Source organism: Falco rusticolus, chromosome 7 (assembly GCF_015220075.1).
Source record: "Falco rusticolus isolate bFalRus1 chromosome 7, bFalRus1.pri, whole genome shotgun sequence".
Lineage (NCBI taxonomy): Eukaryota > Metazoa > Chordata > Aves > Falconiformes > Falconidae > Falco > Falco rusticolus.
The window spans coordinates 60404296-60421200 of record NC_051193.1 but is presented as its reverse complement, the minus strand read 5'-3'; the positions used below and the strand labels follow the sequence as shown (position 1 = coordinate 60421200).

The 16905-nt window shown below is 36.4% G+C and overlaps 1 protein-coding gene across 2 annotated transcripts in view; it reads right to left on the bottom strand.

Moving 5' to 3' along the window:
* AKAP6 (A-kinase anchoring protein 6) overlaps positions 1 to 16905 on the bottom strand; it is a 287417-nt gene that overhangs the window by 83024 nt on the left and 187488 nt on the right. For both annotated transcript variants that reach the window (XM_037395841.1, XM_037395842.1), the window contains exons 8-9: positions 6839 to 6987; positions 856 to 976 (exon numbers count right to left, since the gene is read on the bottom strand). In XM_037395841.1, coding sequence (XP_037251738.1) covers positions 856 to 976; positions 6839 to 6987 — 270 coding nt within the window. The remainder of the gene's footprint in view (positions 1 to 855; positions 977 to 6838; positions 6988 to 16905) is intronic.

Here is a 16905-nt window from a genome sequence, read left to right as displayed (position 1 = left end):
TCAGAATTACTCCAATAAAAATTGCCTAAATGAGGAAGATTTACTGCAGCCTGATATTTCTGTCGAAAGCCCCTCTTTTCTTCCCCCCACCCCCACACCTCAGACCCGTAGACTACAGCTTCTCAGACACACAGTGAAGCCTGAATCAATTTTAGGATCAAATCACACATTTTGGGGAACTTCTTAAAAGTAGTGTCTATCTAAAAGAAGTGATAAAGCTTCTGGGCTAAGGCTGCTATGACAAATAAGAGAAACTCTCTGTGTGTGTGTGTGTGTGTGTGTGTATGTTAGATGAAGACCCTATAATCAATATGCAAGTTCAAAATCATTTTGCTGAAATCACAAGCAAGTGTGATGACTTAACATGACAATGTCTGCTTTATGTATAACTAATAAAAATTAAATTGGAAGAGTCCCGTATCCTGGCAGCAGCAAACCAAAATCAAGGCAAATTTCTTTCTTCCCAGATGAGGTCTGAAAGGTGGATAAAATCCAGCTGAAAGCTCCAATCAAAACACATTTTGTTAAATGCTACCATTTCATTTTTTTCCTTCATTTTGTTTCAGTCTATTTATTAATGCGGTTTCATTTATTTCTATTCATCTTGAAGACAAATCTTTGTCCTTCTATAGAATTACACCAAATAGAATGTGATAAAGGGAACTTTCTTGCAATTATGATGTCGGTGCAGCCTGTCAGCGCACAGGGGATGGAAATGAGGTTGGGGACAGGGAAGGGAATTCTAATAGACACCATGATACATACAATGAACGCAGCGATATCCTGTGAGAGAAAGACTTGTCAAGCTAATCAGATCTTCTATAGCTAGGTAAAGGCAGTAACGGTAGCGCTAACCTTGTAAAGATGCTGCTGCTGCTCCTCTGACATCATCAGGTCATGGCTGTCCATCACGATGGATTCCATGTCAATCAGCCAATCCCAGAGCTCCTGGTATTCTGAATCAAAGTCCAGAAGTCTGTAGATAAGGAACAAAATGTATTATGCATAAATACTGCGTAGTTGTTAAAATCTTGTATTAGAATAATATATTCTTGAAAACTCATGATGTTCCTAGTTATATTTCTAAAGAGACATTCTGTATTTATACAGAGTGGGTGAAAATGAAAACTGAAATCCAATTTAAGCCAGTGCCATGACCTAAATTCAGTGGCTGATGCCAAACCCTAACAACCGTCGGCATACTGCCTTTGCTTCAAAAATTTTGAAACAGAAATCCCCCATACATGTTGTGTAATGGTTTTTAAAGTGCTGACTGTATATTGAGGAAACTTTGCAACAATCACCTTGAAATAATTCTTAGGAAAATATTATTTTCATCCAAAAATGACTCAATCCATTCAGCCATCCCTCTGCTGTCTATCTGCCTATCTCTGTAAATATCCTACATTTATTTTCATGGATGAGTAGCTAGCATTTCAACTTAACGCCTTAAGATAGGCTTGAGTGAATATGGTAAGCCAGTGAGAACTAAGGCCAGATACAGTATTAGACAGGTGTTCCCTACAGACATGTAAGAAACAAAGGTAAGGACAGGAAGTCAAAACAATGAATCCTTGAATAGCCAGCAATCATTAAAATTCAAAGGAGGATCACTACGGTTTTCAACAAAATAAATCATTAGAATAAGGAGCTTAAAAGGATTAATGTGATTCTCTATTGAAAGCCTAGTGAATAAGTAAAGCATAGATTCTTCTAAAATGCTGTGATACAAGACAGAAGGTACATGCTAAAAAACTGCACATTCGTCAAAAGATACCCCTTGAAAAGGGATCTGCAAACTTGCAAAACTGGAACTAACAAAAGCCTTGTCAGTAGTATCAAAAACCCCACATATTGATCAAAACAATAGTGTATGTTCCACTAAAGCTCATTTCTCCAATTATTAACAACTTTTTTAGCAACCCCATTAAATAAATCAGCAGTATTTCAACAAGAGAAACAATAAACTAAACATGTTTTTAATGTTATTAAGACTATCACAGTTTCAGTTATTAACTAGAGTACCATATGCATGGCGATTTTGAAAGCTTATAGATAAAGTTGTGACAAGCAGAACTCTCTTTCTGCAAGAAAGCAAGCAAGAGAGAAGAAAGCATTTGCCTTCTGTGGTATTATTTTCAATGAGTCAACAACAAAGGAAGTCTTGTATAATGCACAAGTGTTGATTCCAGCCTCTGAAGTAACTCTCTAGTTTAATCCACTGTACTTAGTATACTTTTACTCAATAATTTATGAGGTGTACTTACTTAAAATTGCTTGCTGCCCTGAGAAGGTAAGCAATGATGCTATTATAAAGAAGAGCCAGCATAAAAGGGCGAGTTACTATTGTTGAAATATAATAGTTTCATTTGGAGTTCAGGGCTTTTCTCCTGTTTCAGGAGGTATTTGACTCAGATATCATTTTGCAAGTAAAATAAAACTAAACTCCATTTTGAATAGTATATTTGCAGTGATACTGAATCTTTATCCCTTCCTCAGAAAGCAGTATAACCATTCTGTATCTTCAGTATCTACAGCTCCATTTTTTCCCTTCCATCTTATCCAAATACTCTCCAAAGTCATAAAACTGACAGGCAGTTATTAAAACATATGTTTTATGATAAAGAGGCGAAATTTCATCTCATATAAATCGGTACAGATTCACTTGGACTTGGACAGTCAGTACCAGTGAAAAATCTAAATTAAGATACGAAGATGATGAGAAACAAAGCCTACATCCAACGTTCATGACCTTCTCCTGCCAGAATGGGGCGGGTTGTCTTTAGAAATTGCACCAGGAAGTGGACTGGGATTTTGCTGTAATAGGCAGAAGATGTGCTGGATCCAAACACCTGCTTTGCATCTATAGAAACACATCTTAGTTACAGTCCAAACTGGTCCATATATTGGTGTAATAGAATGAACTAATCCTTTGAAGACACACCAAAGCATTTGTCCCTGACCTTTACAAAACTCAGATAAGAATTGGGAAACAGCTGAACACTATGATTTCTAGCTGAGGTTCTAAACAGCAACTCAACACAAAATGAAGAGTGAGAGAGACAGGATTCACTAGAAAAAGACCAGGAAAGGATGCAAGAGGTAATGGGGACCTTTTCCCCCTCCCTAGTTTACATACTGTGCCTATTCTCTTATTTGGTTTTCTGCTGTAAAATAAAGTCATCTGGGAGTATTTTTAAGCAAACTGTCTATGGCAGTTATTTGCCTGAGCCTGAAGATAGTGAAGTCAGCCTAAAAGCATCATAAATATTTTGTTAAAATTTGATTGTGAGATTTTTAATAGTTCTAAAATAGCTCTATTTGGGGGGGGAGGGGGGAGCATTGTTCTTAAAATGAATGCCTTACATGTAAATTGATGGGTCTACTGATTACTATTAAATTACTATTTGGAAGAGGATGTAAGTTACTAAGCTGCTAAAAAGATATTCAGAAAATCCAGCAATTGTAGGATCAGTGACAGGTTAAGATTAAAATGTACCTGTCAGTATTTCTGTGGTATATTGAATATTTCTTTTTTATTCAGAATCTATTTTTACTGGGCTTAGAAGATCTTTTTTTCATATTGCCACAGGCAGAATCAGGGAAAGTATAACTTCTGAAATACTGATGTGTGCTACAGATGCAAGAACTACAGAAAAGATCAAATTTTGGTTGATTATCCAAATCCACCAGTTGCTAAAACAAGAATAAATCAGGTCATCTGTTCATCACAAAAAAAATAATAATAAAAATTCTTCCATTAGAGATACCCAAACATTGCCAACAAGAATGCTATAATATTAGTTAAAGGGCAGGTAAATACAGCTTCCCTAATACAGGTTTGTGGTTAATAAGCTAAAACCATTATCTACATAATAACTAAAATGACATTAAGAAGTATATTTTATCTTGGTAAACAGGGTATCAGATATGCAGAGTTGCATGTCTAATCCCTTGAACCCTAAACATATTTCTTAAAATGTGGACATCAATTTATTATTTTGAATGAAAATTCATGAGCACCTTTCTCATGAGAAAACCAGTTCGTCTGTGGCATTAATAAATAAAAAGGAATGTGAAGCTATTTCCATCAGCCTTTTTCCCCATGTTTAACACACACTTCCAGTTTGTATTATTTCTTTGATGGCATAACTCACATGGCATTTGGAAATACTGTAAACACACTAGTATGCCTACCAAAAAAATTCAGCCAGACAAGAAGTTCTTCCAAGTTTCTGGGTCATCATTTTTTTGAACTCCTTTCATGTTTCTTGTATAGGAGAAATCAGAGTTCTGACCTTAACGGTTGTGAAATTGCTTTATATTCTGTGCATACTTGAAGCCCCCTCTAATTCATTTATCTCAAAGCCTCACCCATGAAGGCCCAATACTAGGTGATGACAGGATCCCAGGATCCAGCCTTCATGTTGTGCAATGGTACTGTAAATATCGTACCCATATCTCCCAACAGTACCTGTATAAAGTCCTCCCCAGTTTTGAGGAGGTGCAGTATTTCCAGCCAGATCTGCTATAACATTTTTGCAGCTGCTCTCAGCTACTCTTGGTTACCTCTTGCTGCCCTGCCTGGCTAGCTGGTGTTCTCCTGCAGTGGATATCCATTCTCTTCTCTTTCATTGTCACTAGCTATTTCCATGCAGATACATGTAAACTGTCTCTATTGCTGTTGTAACAAGATTGCTGTTCTGCCGGAAATCTGTTATCTACACACCCACTAGCATCACCCTGTTCTGCAGATACTACCTTACCTATCTCACTGTAGCTATTTCTTACACAAGGCCACCTCCCAAATCTTTCCCCCCACTATATAAAAAATTCTCTATCTACAATAAATCTTGTTCTCCCTGTAGATACTCTTCTTCCTCCTAGGTCAAACTTCCACAACAGCTAATGGAAAGATGCCCTAACTTTCCCAGCCACGCAAATGGCCATTCTTTGTAGACATCTCAGCCTCTTGCTAGGTCATCCTACTGTGGAATTTCTGTATATATGCAAATATATATGTATATATGTATATATGCATATATGTAAATATGCAGTAGAGAAATCTTTTACCAACTGATTGAAATGGCTGAAAAGCATTTCCATTGTGTTCAATACAATACCTCAGACTGGTTCAACTGGAAGTTTTCCATCTGAATCCAGCCCACCCTAGTTTCTATAATGGCTGAATACATGGTATTGTATTTGTCTCCCTCTGGTCCTTTGGCCCCTTGAGCCACTGTTGAGCCTCTAAGGGCTGGGATGGCCATCAGGGCCCAGAAAGGTGGCCACAGCACAGAAAAGGTAGGGAACACTAACTAGTAGGTTACCATTCCCAGTAATAAGCATATAATTACAAGTGCAAACAAGTGCATTTAAGAGCCTATTTCCTTCTCACATATGGTATGTAGAGTTACAAACTGGATTTTTCCGTGAGGTTTAAAGCTTTATATCCTTTATCCTCAATAAAATCAAACGTCTGTTGATGTCTTACTGTCTTATGTCCCACACAGAATTCCAACCTTAAGTCTTGCTCACATTCAACTATGGCTGCAAAATTAGAAGCTGTTTTTGAACATGTAGCCCCCAGTGCACATTTATATACATATACACACTAATTCTGAACAAATTATTTTTATGGTTGGCACTAGCTGCACTGGCGTGTTTGAGAATCTGACAGATTTCTGCATATGTAATCAAGATCTCAGTAATCCTACATAATTAGCCCACATCAACTTTTCTAAAACAGTCATCTTTCCGTATAATAAGAGGGGATGTTTACAAGGCTCATTTATCCTTACAGTCGGTAATTTAATAAAACTGTGTTCCCAAGACCTCAATGTTGAGTTAACAATTGGAAAAGGAAGTTCTGGAGACAAAGAAGTCCTGAACACCTTGGTCAATGAATTTCCTTGCATAGGGAACAGCAGGCAAAGGTTCTGCTGTATTTACATGTTCCAAGAAGACTTCTATCAGGATGAGGGGGTGCCCAAAAAATGAGCACTAGTTCGCTCCTTTGAACTGCTTTTGCCCCACACTACTATGAACTCACAGATATGTTCTGATGTTAATTTAGGGGAAATAGCAGTTGGAAGATTCAGTTTTCAAAAGACCTTCAAGAAAAAATCTTAACCCAGAACTACAAGTTTTCTTGGTTGTGAAAAAGGGAGGGGCAGCATTGATTTCATTTTAGCATACTCTAGTGATTAACTTGTCCAAGATTCTTTGCTCAAACTATTAGGAAGAGTGCTTTTATATACACTTACATATGTAATATGGGGGAAGGAGAGTGGAGGGAGAGGGGAGTATGTGTGTTTACATTTATAAGAAAACAGATTGAGAAGACCAAGTTAAGGGAAAACATTTAAAATTAAAGCTTTCTAGAAGTACAAAACTGGGATGTTTGAACTGGTGAACTTTAAGTGAATTGCTTCACATTCATATTTCCTAGTCACTAGTAGAATAGCAGTTATATTGTCTTGCAGAGGTATTAATACATTATAAAGATGCTTCCTTGGAAGATGCTAAGAAATCAAAAGATACAAAGCCATTGGAGGAGAAAAGCCTGAAGAAAAAGGACACATTACATTTGTAAATATCAAAATAATGGATTGCTATTAGGTAATGTTATGTAGTCCCATGAACAAGCCACGATTTGGATAAATTATCCAGAACCCATTATTTTTTGCATTCATATAAGAAAAAAATAAATAGAGTTTTCCCCTGCCTCTTGGGCTAGGAAGAAAAATCCTGGTTAACTACAAGTAAGAAAAAGTATATCATGTAAAAAAAAATACAGATCAGTGAGAATAAAACAACAAAAAGAATAGTTCCCTACCCATTACTTCCCACTGTGTGAACTTTTGACATATCAGCAAACTCTTCCTTTCGCTTGCTACTACTGTTGTACTGCTCACTGTACAGCTTTAAGGACATCTGTTCAACAGCATCTCTTTGTGCTTCCAGATAGCATAGCTGAACCTCAGCCTAGAAAAAGAAAACAAAGAGAAAAAAAAAACACCAAAGAACTTTAAAAAAAAATCAGAAAGAATGCATTTAAAACAAATATTTTTGGACGGCAACAATTTTAACCAAATGATTCACACCATGATTTTTCTCCTTGCATGATAGTTGAAAAGTCTGAAGCATTAAGTCAGAGAAAAGTACAGTGTATTCCCAAATGCTAGAACTGAACTATTTAGTTTCTATCAGAGAATGTGCTATATATTCCATGAGATGAGATGCATATCCAATCAAATGCTGCATAAAGATGTCTGGACATGAATAAAAAAGATATGAGAAATCACGCACTAAGACAGAACAGGTAGATACATAAAATTACATTTCTTAGAGGCTTCAAGACTGATATTATTAATACGTTGCCTGTGCTTCATAATTAATGAAAGCCACATTGCCATAGGTATATTTGTTTTAAATAGTAAGTGTAAACAAAACCAAGCAAATTGGCATCATTCACATTCAGCTTTCCCATATCTGGTGTCCACTGATTATTCAGCAATTTTAATTGCAAGGAAAAAGGCAATAAGTGAGATGTGCTGGTTTCCATCAGACTCTGTGCCTGGCCAGAAGAATGTTGAATACTTGGCATCATAACTTATTGAATAGACACTTTATTTATTGCAGCTGTGGTGATCAGTTTGATTCTGAGGCTCAGAGAACCAGATGATAAAAGGATGAAATTTGCTGTTTGCCACACTTGCCCCTAGGAACAGGACAAAGAACAGAGGGTACAGTAAGTTCAAAAGCACTTTGGGACCAATATGCTATTGTTTTCTTTTAATATGCTTCACCAAAAAAAAAAAAAAAGCATTACAAATTCTGATAATGCTTCAAAAAACCTGCTACTTCTGTGTAACTACATACTCTTATTTCCATTAGGAGAGGAACGCCTGCTTAACCATTTAGTGCTATGGCAAGTAAATGGAACAAGCACAGAGGAAATTTTTGTATGAGGACTCTTGCATTTTTCTGCTGCGGGAGGCAGGGAAATGAAGAGTTTGTTTGGCTGCTGACAGCACGGCAGAGTTACCAATCTATGGAACAATGGCAGCTGTAAAGAAAAAGTAATGAAAGGGCTAGAGAGGAGAAGGGAAACCTGCAAAATCTAGGAAAAATTCAGGCAAGTGAATGGAAAGAGGCACTGAAGATTGTCAGCAGGGAAAGCCTGAAGGAAGGTTGGAATGTCTTTATAAGCTTGTGGTAATAACAGGTATATTTGCTTATGCCTTGCCTTGGTGCAATTTTTGCTGAGTAATAATGTGGCTGATTTGGAAATGCCATTTCCTTTTAAAATTTAAAATTTAAAATTCAAACATTTACAGCTTTCTCTCTCAGTTGCCTCTTACAATGAGATTTGTTACGTTTGGCAGTAAACCAAAATATGTTTTGAGAAATTAAAGGAAAAAAAAACAAACAAACCACTAGCAATTTTCCAAGGAGACAGAAGATAAAAAATGCAAGTAAACCATGCAGGTCTTTCAGTATGCACACAAATAAAATACAAGGCTTTCATACCTTCTCTACAATAGTGGAAAATTAAACCACACAGGGTTACAATGAAGAAACATTACCTGAATACAGGACAAACTACTTGGGACTGTCCAGTTAGAGTAAAATGTTAAAGGTCTGAGAGTGCTATAAAACACGCTCTTTCAGAAACTATAATTAAAATTGCTGTTTATATAACTCAGAAACTACTAAAAGCAGCAAATACACAAACATCATCACCTTCCCGTTCCACTTCCACCCCCAAGTATGTTTCTGTTTAAGCTGATAAACAAACCCCTTCCACAGGATACAGGGGAACCTCAACAAATTTCTTTTTTGGAAGGATTCTTCCACCAGTAAGGATAATCTTCCAGCTTTTTTTTTTTTTTTTGTCCACACAAGGCTATGAATTTGTTCTTTTAATTCCACACAAGGCTATGAATTTGTTCTTTTAATTTATTCTTACCAGAAAGCAGTTATCCATTGGTTGTTTTTATCTTATTTATGGTTTCCATGACACTCAGTCAAAAGCCCTCTTGTGAGTGACCAGTAACTTTCTAAAACAATTACATTATCAATTACAATCTTCCATGATTCTTTTCAAGCCTAAAAATGAAATCTTGTGGAAGATTTTAGGCAAGTAATTTCCCTGGTATTCAGGATGGGTTTGGGAATCAAGATTAGTAATTCTGGCTTCTTTCCTATGAGTTTTGTGTGGGTTTTTTTAGGGTTATTTTTGGTGGGGGGTTTTTTTGGGAGGGAGGGTGGGTTGGCTGTCATTGAAATTATGTATACAATGCCCCCCTCCCCCACTGCTCCAGTGCTCCAAAAAGAGGGAATTCACATATAGCCTAAACTCTGGAACCTCACACACACAAATTAAAACTCAGCTCTGAACTATATGAACACATGGTGTTTCTAAAACAGCACAACTATCCCAATACTTGAGATAATCTTTTTTTTTTTTTTTTTTTCATTTTCTAAATCCCCTCTCTATAATTTCCTCTATAGTTTAAAATATAAAATGGGAAAAATAAGGAAAGCAGCTTTTCACAGATCTTTCATTCTCTGTTCACTTGCAAAAATATTTGTAAACAAATCACTAATGTATGTGGAAAATAGGAGAAGAAACAGGAGGATGAAACAGAATAGTGGGGGAAAGGAAAAACGGGATGGAAAGGTAACTAAATATATGGAGAGGGATGAATAAGAATGCACTATTTCTTCCTCACAGCTATAAGGCCCTCTTGTACTGAGCATTACAAACTCCACCAACATCATACTCTAAAAATCCTGAATACAAGCAATTGTGTCCCAGTTATTGTATCTCAGAACTATGATCCCTCTATAAATCAACTATTTTTGTTTTAAACCCAATTTTTGTTTTCAGCGATTGCAAATACTTACAGCAACTCAAACTCAGGCAGCGCAGAGTTTCAGATAGATCTCTCCGATTTCTTCACTGTGTGAATTCATCTATCTCACTGTTGTACTTAAGCACTTTTTGTGTCCCTATTCTACTGATATCAACTGCAAAGCCAAAGAAGCTTTGAAGAACTCGAGTCGGTATTGATCAGTTTAAGTCTCAAAAACCTACATTCTGCAGAAGCTGAACTAAGTAGGCAGAAGGCACAATCTCAAAACCAGTACAAAGCACAGATACGCAATAAATCTACTGCCATTTATTTTCAATTTAAAATCTTTACTGATAACAAAGGACTAGCTTTGCAGTATACTGGCAGAATAAAGTAGCAACTTTATTAATTGCTAATCAAATACATAAAAGCTACTTGCTTTACCTTCTAGCTTATTTTAAGTGTGCACTTTCAGATTGCTCTACATATGATTTCTTGTTACTTAACACAACTATAATTTCTATCACAAACACACCTCTATGGACTTGGATATCTAGGAAATCCTGAGAAAGTCTACTGAGATATGCATCATCCTAAATATATGTAGTTAAAATTGGTTGAGAGGTAATCATTCATTTGCTCTTGGTGCCCCATCTTAGAAGTGGAATTCAGTTTCTTCTTTTTTTCAGAAGATGTAGCCAGTCAGAATCATTGAAAAATTGAACGTGTTAAAAAAATGCCAAGGAATGATACTCAGCAGGTTTTTTCCACTTTGTGGTCCTCTTCTAAGTGACATTTTTTGCAGTAAAAACACAATAAAGATGCTGGTGATGGTCTGGCTACACATTTGTACAGATTCTCTGCCTAGCAGGATTGAATGAGTTTACAGTTTTCTGTTGGAAATTAAACTGAGATATTTCCAATAATCAAATGACAAAACGCTCTCATTTTCCTGAGCCTGGAGGATCCAATCTCTGAACAAGACTATGAGAAAACAGTAGTCTCTGGGGAAAAACAGTGAAAAAATTTTATACTAGTGCCAAATATTCAGTTCTAGTGATCGATTAATAACGGTAAATATTTTCAAGGCTATTGTCAGAAAGCTCATTTTCTAAAAAGTAAGACCTTATAAATAAACCGATGGAGCCTGGGGTGCAGAATCTGTTCCTTAAGACTGGCTTTGCATGACAACACAGAATGTCCTTTACTATACAGATCACTATAGAACACGAAGGGGTAATCAGTGACAATACAAATCAATGAAAATACATTGTATTTCTTGTTAGACCTACACGTTAGAATGACCTTATTCTGAAGTGGAGAAAGACAAGAGGAGGGATAATGGCTGCTACTGTGGGAGGAAGGAGATTGAAAGGTTATATTGTATACAGTGTCAAATCAGAGACTCAAAATTTACACCAATGTAAATTGGAGATTTTTTTATGAGGGAAGGTACTAGAATAAATATCACTGAATTGGTATTGAAAGGAAAGTATTTTCAGATACTCTTTCCTAGGGAGCACAAGTCTTTTGTTACAAACTATGGTACTGTAAGCAAACTATTCTCTGTTTTAAATATACAAAATATAACACATTCAGTTGATTTGAATTATGAAAGTATTCTATCTTGCATTATTCTTTCTCTACAGTGCTTTAGAAAAGCTATACCACTGCCACACTAGACTGTAATTACTGTAGAATTACATATGAAATACAGACATAGTTCAGCTCCTCTGCCATTATTGGAACTTAAGCTAGATAAAAGCATTGCCTCTTAAAGTAAAGCACAAATTCCAGTTTGCACTAAACAAGGAGGTGGTCAGATGGCATTATACAGTATGTAGATTTAGAAGGCTCACCTATATGTATATTTTATAGAAGTGCAAATTCAGCTGCACCATTCTAAAAGCATGCATGTCCCATCTCGGCACGCTTTATACCTTTGTAATTGGTGAATTTCTTAAGAAATAAAATTGGGAGTAATTCCTTACCAGAACTGAGTTGATTGCAGTAGCATTTACGTGGTCATATGTGTGCCCTCAAGCATTTTTTGTTGTTTTCTGACACAATATTCTGTCTATTTCTCCACATTATAAAGTTGTGGAGAAAGCTTTATTACACAACATGAAACAGATCCTGGCTCTGTCACAGATGCAGCCACTGTATAAAATTATGTTAAGAAGTACACAGCTCAACATATCTTCCATGGGGGTGTAGCTTACAGAAAAAATTCTTTGGCAGGCAACAATTTGACCAAAGACTTGACCATCCACCACTTCATCCCCACAGCCAGCCAACAGGTCTTCTGTTGCTGTAAACACTTAGGGTAGAAGCGATACTTCCAAGAGGTTACCCTGGCATTTTAAATGGAATCGTATAACAGAATCATAGAATCATTCAGGTTGCAAAAGACGCTTAAGATCATCGAGTCTAACATTTGGCAGCGTTCGGGTTCTTGGACTTCAGGTGACTTGGAAGTATTGTTTCTACCCTAAGTGTAGGCATTTGTTGCTGAAGGAGGATGGTAACTCTTATCATCAGCTTTTTTCCCCCACTTTTCTCTCCCTATCCTCCCCTACCCTGCACAACTAAAACAGAGACCTTGCTGCAGTTGACATCTTAGTCTGTTACCCTTCCTGTTTTTGGCTCCCCTGCCTCTTCCATCCTTCATCTTGCACACTTTCTTCAGAACTGAATCAGATTAAAAAATAATCCTATATCATAAAATGTGTTTACTGAGAGCTGAACATTTGATAGTCCTATTACAAAAGGACACGTTGTGTTTTGATCATGCAGGAAATGAATTCTGTTAATCAGGGCATGCTTGTTACCAGTTAAATCTCAGCAAAGTGTTTTTATCATCATAAATCTCAGAAATGCTTTTATATTGGTAATAACTTTATCACTTTGTTTTTCAGTGTACTAAAATAATCACAACAATGTGAAACCTCCACACAGAATGAGCAAAATTACAAGGCAAAAACATTCTTACTTATCAAGGTACTTAAATTCATCATAGAGTTTAAGTAACAGCAGTAACAGCACAGTGAATTTTAAGCCCATCTACAGGAGCCAGAAATTGAAATTTTAGATCAAGTAGGGTTGTGTTATAGCAAGCAGAACTTCAGGCAGTTCCCAGAGCCATCAGAAATAACAGGGGGTGGGGGGAGAAGGCCAGTAAATAACAGCAATACCTTTTTGCAGAGTTGCCCTTGGCTTTCAGAAATACATAGTGGTTTTGGGTTTTTGTATAAAGATTAGGAACATGACCTGCTACTTCAGGACTGTGGAGTGCAAATGCAACCAGTAGCATGGCCTCAGCAGCATTGTCTGACCAAATCCATGGAGGTATCCTGATCATGTTGTTAATTTAAAATCTGGATCTCTGGTGTCTAATTCCTGACTGTCCCCCTGTCTTTGGTTCTGTTCAGTGTAATGTTAAACACAACACGAGAGTGTGGCATGCCCTGTGCATCAAACAGATATCAGCGATGTACTCAGAGAAGTTCCCTATATCACAAATACCAAAAAGCACTGAAGAAAAGTATGAAAGGATTAGCCTTTCCAGCGACTTCCAAGACTGAATATTTACTGACAATAGCATTCCAAAATTACAAAGTGAAAAAAAAGTCCTTGTAAGACTGGGAATCACACAATGGCCAGTATCTTTTGCTACTTACTTTTCTTGTCCTGCAGGTCTGCACCTCCAGCCTGGAGCTGGAGCGACAGGTAGGATGCAAAGGAAGGTTTTGTAATAACTGGGGGCCAGGTGGGGAACAGGCTTGCTCTGACAACAGAAAGGACTGGGATGAACAGAATAGTGCTTGCTAAAACCAGGCGGAATACACAAATTAACAAGGATGCAGATCCAGCCGAACTCATCAACATAACAGTTGGAGTGCATTTCATCAAAACTGCCACATGCCTTCCAGCTCCTTCAGTGACACATCTTCACATGCCACAAGAACTGTAAGTCCAAACAGTCCCATTCTTACAAACCCAGAAGAATTTTCTTTATTAAAGTAGCAATTCATCATCACAACCTTTTGTCTTGGTTTCTTTCCTGTCTGGCAGAGAAAACAATTTCCTATAGGAGGTCAGAACACAGATATGTTGTACTTAAACACAAGGTTGAACACCATTCCAGGCCAGACTCAAGATCCCCAAGTAGTCAAGAAGAAAGACTAGTCAGACACAAAAAGTCTTTCCTCAATGTGCAAAAATTGTAAACTTAATCTTACTTAATTAAAACCTTCACTATTTGCACAGTTCTGATTGTTCCTACCATTCCCTTTGTTTGCACATTTAGAGCAATGAAGTGGCTTAACAAGAGATTGTTAAGAGTCTGCCTGTCACCCCAAAGCATTGGTATTTCTAAAAGTCATGCTCCTCTGAAAGGCTTGTGTACCAAACCACATGGGCAGGCAATGCACCTAGCTTGATCTGTAGGGCTGGGCATTCAAAATGGCCATGCTTTTAAGGTTAAAGGTACCAACGTTCAGAATTCAGGATGGTACACATGTGCAAAAGAAAAATTCGCGTGATGGTGCACATTCCCTCACCTCCATCTCTGCAGCAGACTGACACCTACTTTTGTATTTAAAAAAAACCGAGATGAAGTAGGTCTTGCAAAACCAATACATTGTAGGGAAAACAGGAAGGCATGACTGAACTAATATAAAAATGCTATGGCCTTTTCATTGGAAATTTTTCTCAGAGATCCACTTTGTGCATATTTTGGAGAAATCTCTTTTTCCACTGTTGGAAGCTCTACTGCCTTAAAGTGAAGTGCAACTTGATGACTTATTTGTAGAAAGTGGCTTCCAAGTTATCTTGAATGCATTATATTGATTATATTATATATATATATATATAAAATTATATATTATATTTGAAAGTAAATATAAGGTAATGATTTCTTTAAACTTGCAACGTATGAATCTGAACTTACTTTGGTAATACTTTTAATTAATTTTAACATACTGTAATAGTATTCCCGGTTTATGTTTTGATATCGTTTCATGAACAGAAATGTTTGTGTATTTCTGTCACTTATGCTAAAGGAACCTACATAAAATGTAGAAATGGCTAGTAAGATGATGCCATATTACAGAAAAAAAATGTGAACTCTTTTTTCCTGAAATACTACATCATTTATGAGCATGCTACATAGTAATTATTTTAACTAGTGCATAAACAGGGTTTGTTTTCTTTTAGTAGCTCCATGTTAAACTTCTATATGCTTGGGAAATGTTTCATATTTAACAACTAGTTCCACAATTTCCCATACACACCAACTCAGAAAATTGCAGTTTTGAGATAAAGTTCTCCTTTTGATCTAATATTTTGAGACAAATATTTTGAAATGCTCAGAAGTGTCAAAACATTTTCAAGGCCAAACTCCTACACTGAGTTTACCTCAAATGCCTCTCATTGATTGCTTATTTGACTTGTTCAGAAATTAAGGAGATTCTTTCCATGCCTACATAGTCTATTTGATGTTGTATAAACCCTAAAGATGAGAATGTTTTCTTACTATACAATGTAGAGTGGTTTGTTTTTGGCTGGTTTTGTTTGTGGGTTTTTTTAATATGATCAATTTTTTTCCTATTACGTGGAGAAATTATATTTTTTTCAACCATTTTTTAGATATTAAACTATTAATGTTATAAAATTGCGCAGCTGTGAACACAGGATTTTGTCTCCATTGCAAGATAACTAAGAATAGGCAGATTATGAAGGAGGATAAAAATGACATTTTACTTAAATCATTAACAGCAGAGAAATGCAGGTTAAGTATTTCTTTCTGTACATTATTTTTCATATATATATATATGAAAGCTTGCGACATATGAGAAATTATGTGTGTGTATATATGGGCTTTGACTAAGATTAGGAACAGAAAATACAAAAAATAATTTTGAGGAAATGTAAAAAAATATTAGTAAAAATATTAGTAATTATTGTAGCAGCAACAAAACATACAGCTTAATACGCTGATTTGTACAACTGCTTTGCCATGTATAAAAAGCAGGCACAGACCGCTGCTCCTTTGAGTTTATTTATGATCCTCAGCTGAGGAGCCTCTTGAAGCACCTGACACCTACTGAGGCAGAGGGAACTGTAAAAAGATAACTGTTTTAAACATAAAATATTTGTATTGCTGAGAGGTCAGCTTTGCCGCTTCTGACTTCATTGCAATTTGCATACTATTAAAGCATTACCCATAATGTTTGTAAAATTTAATTTTAAAGCTATGCTGTTAAAGATGTTTGCTGAATTGTAAGCACCTAGGACATTTGGGAAATTTGTTAACACTTTGATAGTTACAGTATTTCTGTCTCACTTTGCTTTTTTATTTAACACACCCCACACACACACCCCTAAAACACACTTACTATTCTCTTCTTCCATTTTACGACAACGAATCTTGTTTTAATGCAAGCTGAGATACTTAAAAAAAAAAAAAAAAACCAAAGAAAAAAACCCAAGTATACTGCACCAGTACAGTAATGGAGAAAGCTTCCCCTTTTATTCTCAATATATTTAAGTTTGTTAAAAATGTCACTAACTTATTTATTTACTTCTTGCTGGGGGCTGAGATCCAATTATAGCCCTATAGACTAGAGGTGATGGTTATGATTTTCTACTTCACTCTAATACAGGCTTTCTCATTAAATCTCACAGCTCGGTAATCACAGTCATCACATTTGTGTTTCAGTGCTGCATTCATGCTCACATTCTCTTCCCCTGGATTTCCATCCTCCTTCCCCCACCACCTCCCCCAAGATCTTTATTTACTCCCTGGCACAAACTGCAAAATTAAAGATGTATAATGTGCAGATACAATCTTTGCTTCCTTTGCTCTGCCAGGCTAACACTTCATTCTAAAATACACTTACTTTGGAAAGTACTGATATTAACTCAGTTACTGTAGTACATGAACTACCGTTCCCCTTTGAAGTACTATAGAAAAGTTGTCCTTAGATGATAATGGAAAGGATGGAGTAAAGCAGGAACAACAAGAATTACTTTACATACT